The sequence below is a fragment of the Sprattus sprattus genome, assembly GCF_963457725.1.
Source record: "Sprattus sprattus genome assembly, chromosome: 12".
NCBI classification, from domain to species: Eukaryota; Metazoa; Chordata; class Actinopteri; order Clupeiformes; family Clupeidae; genus Sprattus; species Sprattus sprattus.
In genome coordinates, this window is record NC_137910.1 from 17,294,211 (window position 1) to 17,304,210 (window position 10,000).

The following is a 10,000-nucleotide window of genomic DNA, read 5'->3' on the forward strand; positions in this document are numbered from 1 at the left end:
GACAGCCAGTGATCCTTATCAGACAGGATATCAGAACAAACATCTCCCTTCCCCCAGCCCACCAGAACACCACCCACACCACACCAGCTGACACCAGCTCTGGGCCCAGCCTCACCCTGGTTCTGGACTGCACCTAGCCTACACACACCTGACCCACACCACCCCTGCCACACACACCTGACCCACACCACCCCTGAGCCACACACCCCTGAGCCACACACACCTGGGCCAGACTCAGCTGCTGTATAGAGACTGGGTCATTGAGGCCACACACACACACACACACACACACACACACACACATACATACAGTAAACACCACTGCTTAAATTATGCTGTGTCCATTGGGCAGGGCTTGAGGTGGAACTCACTGCATTCCTAAGGTCCAGTGGCAGCTGGTGGATGCCATCCTCACCCCATGGTCATAACAACAGACCAAGCCTTCGCTATGACTACATCACCATCGTCATGACTACAACATCACCATCGCCATGACTCCAACATCACCATAGCTATGACTCCAAAATCATCACCACCATGACTACAACATCTACATACATAGCCATGACTACAACATCACCATAGCCATGACTCCAACATCACCATATCTATGACTCCAAAATCATCATCACCATGACTACAACATCACCATAGCCATGGCTACAACATTACCATAGCCATGACTACAACATCACCATAGCCATGACTACAACATCACCATAGCCATGACTCCAACATCACCATATCCATGACTCCAAAATCATCATCACCATGACTACAACATCATCATAGCCATGGCTACAACATTACCATATCCATGACTACAACATCACCATAGCCATGACTACAACAATACAATGACTCCAACGCTTTGACTCCAACATCATCATAGCCATGACTCCAACATCATCATCGCCATGACTACAACATCACCGTAGCCATGACTACAACATCACCATAGCCATGACTACAACATTACCATGACTCCATCGCTATGCTGCCATTATCTTAACTACATTTCCCACAAACCCTCACTGCACTCAGGATGGCCCAGCGTTCCATCTTGCTGACTGAGCTTCCAGACTATAATCAATAATAATAAGCTGTGAACTATAGGCAGGCAGAGCCAGGTTTGTATCAACAATGGCCTACTTGCTCAAACTGCCATTGTACATTGATTTGTTTGGCAGAGGCTTTTACAGTATAGACATACAGTACTGATATCCCCTTAAACTGGATAGCCTGTTGCCACTGTTCACCCCCCACCCCCACATACATGTATTCAACACAGAGATAGCCTGTAGCATGCAATAGTATAATGAGTTTGATGTTTTAGTAATTGGCAGTGCATTGTTGTTCTTTTGTGTGTATGACTGATTTTCTGAAATTCTGTTTTCAAGGAGATGGGCCCCCGCCTTTGAGCTGAAGTTCTGCTCAAGATATGGAGTTTTAGCTTGCCCCAGTTGCCTGAGTAGTGCTTGCACAATTCATATACTTGGTAATATGGTAAAGGTGTAATTATTGGTAAAGGTGTAATTATTGTCAAAAACAAAACTATTCCAAGACTAGCCTTGATAGTGCTACTGCTACAGGGAAACGGAATGATCATGTTGACCAAACTATCTGCATTCTATACATTCTCAGTGTGTTTCATATTTGAATGGGTTTGTTTTTGATGTGTCTTGGCCAGAGAACTATAAACATTTAAATAAAATGGATGTCAACGACAACCAATGCACAGGAAATCAACGCTGTCTTTTCTATCATACATTTTGAATTACATAATTGTTTTGAGTTCATGTGTTGCACTTTCGTTGTTGACGACAGAAACTGCATGTACATGTAAGAAGTTAACGTCTTAGACAGTTGCACTGTTTGTTTTGTATTGTGTTGTAATGTATATTTTGTGTACGCACACTGAGAGCCACTTTACCAGGTCAAATTCCTTGTTTGTGCAAACTTTACTTGGCAAATAAAACCTGATTCTGATTCTGAATAATGCCGCGGCACAAGAGAGCGAAGGTTGCAGAGCGCAGGAATGTCTAGCCTAACCCTAGCCCTGCCTGCCTACCCTAGCCGGATGAGCGGGCTGGAGCGGCCCGCAGCTGGACTGACTGACTGCTGAAACTCAATCCGCCGCTACATCCTGGGCGGACGCGTGGGGGATGTGCAGACTCTCTTTGCCCCTTATCCTGAATGGATCGGATCAACACAACACCGTCACAACAACCTGCTTCCGGTGCTAAAACTGTCCCGCATTGGACTTCTTTCGATTAACGATCTGGAACACTAATACTGCACGTTTAAGAGTGTTACACTGGTTTATCTGAGCAGCCACGGATGACAGCGCTTAAGTGGAAAAGCCAATACCATGGGCTACTGTGTGTGTGTGGGTTGGGGGGAGAGACCATAATACCAGCTTTATATGCATAGAGCCAAATTGAAAGGACTGTTCACATTCCCCTCTGTGGGTGTCCTGGCAGGGTGCACTGAGGTGAAAGTTAAAGGTCATAAATATGGACACTTACTTGTCGAGAACAAAGTACAAGTCGAAAGCTCCATGACACGTTCTCTCCCCCTCTTGTTGCTCTTCCTCCACAAGCTCCGCTCTTGCGGCTGCGGACTCGGGCACCGTAACCTCCAGGAGCGCGAGAGTGAGAAACAAGTTCAGCCAAAGCCGCGCCATCTTTGCCACTTGGTATCTTATCTGCTCGACTCGTAGAACCGTAGAACCCCTCGGACTTTTTACATCCTCCACCGGGTCAGTGAGAGCGCGTGTCCAGCGGCAGAGGGCTCCGCTCGGGTCGGGGAGAGTGTGTGAATGCGGGGACTGCAGCCTGGAGCGCGTCAGCCGGACTGGCCTAGCCCCTCCTCAGTGCTGCGCAGGACGGGACATCGCCGGGGCAACGGGGAGAGAGAACATACTTCCCCTTTTCCGGGAAGGAGAGCGAGAGAGTGTTTCTCTCCGTGTCTTAAACACTGATCATGGGTAGTGGATTCTGACAGGCTGCTTCACCCCCCCAGCACACAATCAATCTCACCTCTGTCCCCATGTGTTATAATTCACAACAGCCATTTTGCAGAGTGGAATGGAATGACAGTTGCTTAGCTGCGCCCTGAAAGAATGGAAGCTGAGTGGCCTACCTCCCACCCCTCTGAGGTTCTGGGGTCGGCGAGCTGGTTATTAGCACTATCTGACATTAAAGACAGAGTGGGGGGGGGGGGGGGGGGGGGGGGGGAGACTACCTGCCTGGTGTCACAGGTGTCTGACGAAGTTCTAGGAGTCGCGCTCATGTCTGTTTCATCTGTCATTGCGCGAGCTCCTTGCGCTTGCTCTGATTTCAGTCGAGCGGGCAGAGCACGAGGATGACTCGCGCGTGAAGATGGCATTAAGGGGCTGACAGACCAGACAGCCTCCGGGCACGACAACAAAACAACCCAAATACCAGCAAGTCATCCGTGAGGCACTGCCATGGCCCGCACGAACCACCGGGAGCCTGCGGGCATGTCTTAGCTCATCCCACCAATTAAAGTAATCAGGCCATTGCACGCGGGGGAACAAGAGAGCTGACACGCCAGTTTGTGAGAGTGTGTTTGTGTGTGTGTTCATCTGACTGAGGATACATGGCATCAACCTCTCCCTCTCTCTCACTCCTGCACCCCCCCCCCCCTCTCTCCCTCTCTATCTAGACTTGTCTATAGATTCCACTATGTAACTCTATAAGGGGTTAGGTCTTAATGGATATTCACTAGTCTCCCATCTTAAAGCCCCTTAGCAGTTCATTTCAGGTGGATGTCGACACAGCATTGGTAATTACCCCACGAGTAGACTGATGCTGACTAGAACACCACCAGGCCAAGAAAGTAAAAATGAGCAAAACGTGATGCGAAAGACGTATATAAAACTGGTATTATGCTTTCTCCCTCCCACCCACACACCACACAGTAGCCATGTTATGGACTTTTCTTATGTGATTTGTTCTTTATCCACATGATCCTTCATTCAAAATATTCACAAAAATATAACCTTTAATTGAAGTAACATAATTGAAAGAAACAAATATTGGCACCCCTTCATTTAATATTTTGTGCAGCCTCCCTTTGCCAAGATAACAGCTCTGAGTCTTCTCCTATAATCCGTGATGAGGTTGGTGAACAAATGGCATAGATTTGAGACCATTCCTCCAGTATCTCTCCAGATCCTTCAGATTCCGGGATCGACGTTTGTGGACACTCCTCTTCAGCTCATCACAGATTTTCTATGGGATATAGGTCGGGGAACTGTGATGGCCATGGCAAAACCTTTATTCTGCGGTCGGTTAACCACTTTTGTGTAGATTTTTAGGTGTGCTTTGGATCATTGTCCTGCTGTATGGTCCAACCACGGCCCATTTTAAGCTTCCTGGCAGAGGCTGTTATGTTTCTGCTGGTATTTGATGGAGTCCATGATACCATGTGGAAGCAAAACACAACATCAAAGATCTGCCATCATACTTCACAGTGGAAGTGCTTTTCTGTATGGCTATCTTTCTATAAACCCACCTTTGATGTTTGTTGCCAAAAATGTTGCCTATTTTGGTCTTATCTGACCATATAACCCAGTCCCATTGAAAGTTCCAGTAACATTTGGCAAACTGTAGGCGTTTTAGTTTGTTGTTGATTGACAGCAGAGGCTTTTTTCTGGCAACCCTCCAAACAATTAGTGGTGATAGGTGGCATCTGATGGTAGTTCTGGAGACTTTCTGAACCCAAGACTAAACTAACCTCTGCAATTCTCCAGCTGAGATCCTTGGAGATTCTTTTGCCAGTCAAACCGTCCTCCTCACAGTGAATGAGGTCAATGTACACACACGTCCTCTTCCAGGCTGATTCTTAAGATCTCCTGTTGCTTTAAACTGCTTAATTATTGCCATGAACGTGGAAATGGGTATTTTCAACTGTTTGGAGATTTTCTTATATCCATTTCCTGATTTGTGCAGCTCAACAACTTTTCCTCACACATTGTCACTGTGTTCTTTGGTCTTTCCCAAAGTGATGAGTGACTAAGGGAATTTGGCCTGTGTTACACTAATATTTATACCCCAGTGAAAAGGGAAGTCATGCTTGAACACTTAAGAGTTCCTAATTGAACTGGTGAGCTTAAAAATGTAAAACTTGATTGAAAATATATTTCAGTTAGATGTTATATATAAGATGTTCGAGGGGTGCCAATAATTGTGGCACACATGTTTAGGAGAAAAATATTTATTTAATGTAAAAAAAAAATAGTTTTCCAATAATTGTACTTCAATGAAAAGGTAAGATTTTTGTGAATATTTTGAGTGAAAGACCAAGAGGATAAACAGCAAAGACATTTTTTTTGATAGCCTGTTTTACTATAGGCTTTTATATTCACTAAGGGTGCCAGTAAGTTAATGGCGCTTCAGGCCCGACCCAGGTTTGACTTCTAATCGAGCATTAAAGGACAGATCAGTGCTTTCCAAGAGGCTGGGGGTCCGAGCACAATCGAGCATTATTAAATGACATATGATCCAGAAGAGTGTTCCACCGCCACGGGGCTAATACATTATTCATATTATGAAAATGGTGAAAATGCTCTAATCCTGTGAACAATTAATTATGCATCAAGGGCTTGTGAATAATTAGCCTAAAAAGCGCCTCGGTGTCTGGGATCATGTTGCTGGCGCACCAGTAGTTGCCAGCTGTGATTTACCATGACTCAACATCAGCCAGTCCTCAGTCCTCATGTCATCCAGAAGTTGTAATCGGGTAAATCACTTTACAAGAGTAACAATCTGGAATCAGCATCTTAAAGCCAAAATTGTGTCTAAGGTTAACTAGACATATTATATAATATATAGTTATATACTATACATTACCACTTTCATTGTAAAATGATTAATTCATTAAAAGCCGGATAATTAGCAGACTGGTGTATCCAAAGCGACTTTATTAGCCTAACATTCTGCGTAGATTATTATTAGGATAGATCTCGAATCTTTTGAGAGTCTTATAGTATTGAATTTCCTAATCCTGATGTCCTAATTGGATTTCCTGAAGCTATAAGTAATTTCAATCAATGAACGCGCAGGAATTCCACCACTCTTTCTGCAGACCCCGGCCTCAGCTGGCCAGTGCCATCCATCGCGCGTGTGTCACCGGAGAACCGTGAAATCCGCCTCATATGGGAGCATAAGTGCACAGGCTCTTGTCCGGACCCTCGCCAGGGCTCCGGTGAAGAGGCAGGCGCAGCGTCCGTCTGCTTCGATTAGCACGTGAAAGGAGAAACGCACCAATCAGAAGCACCCTGGGGGCTGGGGCACTGCATAGCAGCTCGTGAAGGGGAGGGAGGGAGGGAGGATGGCGTCGCGCATCTTCACGACGTGGTTAAGTGCCTGACAGAACAGCTCGAGACACAGATTGGAAGAAGTCTCTGGAGCTGTCACACACGCGGTTCCTTGCGACGCTGTTTCCTCGGAGGCGCACCTGCTGCCGCCACCTGCACCTTACTACCCGGTAAGAACATTACTAATGGTATGTCTCATCTGCTGGTATTAACAGTAATCTAATATCTCACAACATGCGGTGTAGGACTGGGTTTTGATCGTTGGCTTTTGATTAACGGCGCTGTCCGTAGGATTGTAAGCCCTTCTTTCACAGCGAAGCTATTTGCTGCCTTTTAATATAGACTCAAAAAAACATAGTTGTTCTTTTAAAATCAAATTGATTGAATCTGAAAGCGGCAGCGTGTCCGTGGTTTGACCCACGAGCGAGTAGCCTTCCATAAAGTTAGAGGGGATGATGGATGTGACATGGCAACCCCCCGCGCGCACACCCCCTCGCGCAGGTCTGCTCCAGATGGGAAAACAATGGAGGAGCCCCGACCGGAGCCGCGAGACAAAAGCTGCCCGTTGAATGATTAGCATCCCTGCCGCCCCGCGGATGACTGCTGTGGAAATAAAATAATTTACAGCCTTCTAAACAATAACCACTGTTCTGCCTGCAATGTGTGACTATCTGAAGGAATTATGTCTCAGGCTGCAGCTTCTATGCGTTTCTATGACTGTCCAAAACTCCTTAGAGCAGCTGGTGTTGTGAAGGACATATTTTATTCACGTCTCCTCAGTCAGCCTGCTTTATTTACGCCATGTTCTCAGCTTCTGTCATCTTCGTTATTTTCAGACTGAACATGGAGCATATGCTGTTGTCTCGCGCTCTGTGGACCAGTGACAGTAAATGTGTCCCTCCTCACCCGGGGGATGCGTTCGCCAGCGTCCACATCACCCACGAGCTGCCTGCGGGCGCAGCGTTTGGCCCGTGCGTCCTTCACAACGGCTTCTATGACACCATCGCCTTCATCGCGCTCAAAGCACGCGACAACAGAAACAACTGCTACGCTTTTCGGGTGAGACTCAGAGTGACATCTGTGGATGATGTGTAGACCACTCACAAACTCATGCCAGTGTTTTTGTCAGATGATCCTGTAGAGAAAAGCAGGTGACTGGGCTGTAGAGGACTAGTGATGGAGCTTTGGAGAGTAAAATGTCTTCTCTGGGGAATAACCAACCTGTTCAGTCAACTCACTCACCCTCTCCAGCTTTACTCCTGTGTGTCATATCCAGTGGTGTAGTGGTCCCTGGAGAAGTGGCTATAGTCTTATTTATTTTTTAAGCAGCCTATACAGCACAGGATAAACGCACTGTTTTGAGAAGTGGATATACGCAATGGTGACTGAAAAATAAGTGGGTATACTCCGTATACCTGCGTATACCCTGGACTACACCACTGGTCATATCCTGTGTGATATAGGGGAGAGGGGCAGAAGAAGGGTAGATTGGTGAAGAATAATAGACCCTCCTCCCAGCTTTACTCCGGTGCTAAGTGCACATAAAAGACCCTCCAGAGCCAGATCAGAGCCAGTTTAGGGCCAGTTTGTAGAGTGCAAGACAGAGATATACTGTCAGATGGTCAGGGTTGTCAAAATATAAAAATAATACAAAAATAATAATAATAATAATAATAATAATATAATAACAATAATATACAAATTATATTAAAGTTTTCAGATGGTCAGGGCTGAGATGTGATTAGGGCTATCAAAATATAATAATAATAATAATAATAATACAATAATAATAATAATAATATAGAGGATTCGGACAGATACGTTGTGACTGGGAGCACAGGTTTGTGTTGTAATGTAATGTTTGGTGATGTCACAGGTTGACCCTGAGGCCATGAGGTCGTCTCCGCTGGTGTTGCCGTGGTTACGGCTGGTCCAGGCCGCTCGGAACCGCACGGAGCAGAACACGGAGGCGTTCCTGAAGGCGGGGCAGCTGTTCTTCCGCACGCTGCGGCACGTCCAGCAGGGGGAGGAGCTTCTGGTGTGGTACGATGAGGAGCTGACCCACCTACTGGGCCTCAGTGACCTTAGGGTCACGCCCACACCTGACGGTAAGAGTGTGTGAGTGTGAGTGTGAGTGTGAGAGTGAGTTTGTGTGTGTGTGTGTGTGTGTGTGTGTGTGTGTGTGTGTGTGTGTGCGTGCGTGCGTGCGCGCGTGTGTGTGTGTGTGTGTGTGTAATGCAGAATTGAGGGGAACAGTGCTGTGCCAGCAGAGGCCTATCCATTCTTCTTCCTCCCACGTCTGGTTATTTGGACTTTAATTTCAATTACAGACATATATACATTCTTAGTGATTATTGGTGTGTGTGTGTGTGTGTGTGTGTGTGGTTGTGTCCCAGGTTTCTGCTGTCTGAAATGTGGGCAATTCATTGATGTTAACGTGTGTGTGTGTGTGTGTGTGTGTGTGTGTGTGTGTGTCACAGGTTTCTGCTGTCTGAAGTGTGGACAGTCCTTTCAGCATGAGCACCCCTACCTGGCTCACTGTCGGTTCCTTTGCACCCACAATAAAGCTGATTGGGTGAGCAGCGAGCCTCAGAAGTATAAGCAGGTGTCTGATTGGTTTAGCAGCGAGCCTCAGAAGTATAAGCAGGTGTCTGATTGGCTGAGTATCAGTCCTCGTGATCAGAGGCAGCCCGATGTGAAGCGGACACACAGGTACACACAGCTCACACGCACACACACTCACACTGACTTCCACAACATCGCCCGAGACCTGGAGAAGAGGAGAGGGGGCAGCCCGCCCACAGAACCCTGTCCCAGTCCCCGCAAGCGTCGCCATGACGACTTGCCCAGCAGTCATGGCAGGAAGTCAGTGCTGCTGGAGAAACCCAACCCCTCAAACGAGAGCAACATCGCCCCGCTGCCACCAGGGGGCGATGGTGCGTGTCCACTAGCGCCATGGGCGCGCCTGGGCCCGGACTGTGTGTCCAGGAATACAGACGCTTCTAAGGAGAGCGTGCCGACAGGACGCCCCACAGAGGACCGGAATGCTGGGAACCCTCAGAACGCTGAGAACCCTCGTAAAGCAGAGGACCCGAAAGGCCGAACAGAACGCTGTGACCGAAACCACAGGGAACCGGAGCGGGTACTGCAGGGTTCTGTTTCTGGTGCTTTTTCCGGCATTCTGCGGAGTAACGAGGAGCAACGCAGCGCCTTCTGCAGGCCAAATAGGCGCACTACATCTGAGACACACACACACTCCAGTACAGACACACACTCGCACACACACCCCAGCACAGACACACACTCCCACACACACCCCAGCACAGACACACACTCGCACACACACTCTACCACTACTCTCTACAGCCCACCAGTCCTGTCTGCTCTCCACCCGAAGCCCGCTCTGAGCTACCGGAACGTTCTGGGTTCCACGTTGCTTTACGGGGACCTGGCGAGCGGGCAGCCGGGGTCCAGTGTGCTGTACCCCTACACCCCTGACCAGTGGCCGCGGGGCAGTTTGGGGGTGCCCCCTGCACCCCCCGCGCCCCCCACCACCCTGGCACTGCTACCCCCCACCCTGAGCTCGATGGGCATGGCCGTGCAGAACTGGTGCGCCAAGTGTAACCTGTCATTCCGCATGACCTCGGACCTTGT

The 10,000-nt window shown here is 47.9% G+C and overlaps 2 protein-coding genes across 2 annotated transcripts in view; one reads left to right on the plus strand and one right to left on the minus strand.

Moving 5' to 3' along the window:
• The window catches only part of antxr1d (ANTXR cell adhesion molecule 1d), a 22,394-nt gene extending 19,654 nt beyond the window's left edge, over positions 1-2,740 (minus strand). The window contains exon 1 of the mRNA XM_080849494.1: positions 2,529-2,740. Within this exon, the coding sequence (XP_080705620.1) occupies positions 2,529-2,686 (158 nt within the window). The 5' untranslated portion in view covers positions 2,687-2,740. The remainder of the gene's footprint in view (positions 1-2,528) is intronic.
• A 4,449-nt stretch (positions 2,741-7,189) lies between these two features.
• znf488 (zinc finger protein 488) overlaps positions 7,190-10,000 on the plus strand; it is a gene marked incomplete at both ends in the record, with an annotated part of 2,959 nt that continues 148 nt past the window's right edge. Inside the window, 4 exons of the mRNA XM_080849125.1 lie at positions 7,190-7,405; positions 8,223-8,454; positions 8,827-9,488; positions 9,744-10,000. The exon at positions 9,744-10,000 is cut by the window's right edge and continues 148 nt beyond it. Of these exons, the coding sequence (XP_080705251.1) occupies positions 7,190-7,405; positions 8,223-8,454; positions 8,827-9,488; positions 9,744-10,000 (1,367 nt within the window). The remainder of the gene's footprint in view (positions 7,406-8,222; positions 8,455-8,826; positions 9,489-9,743) is intronic.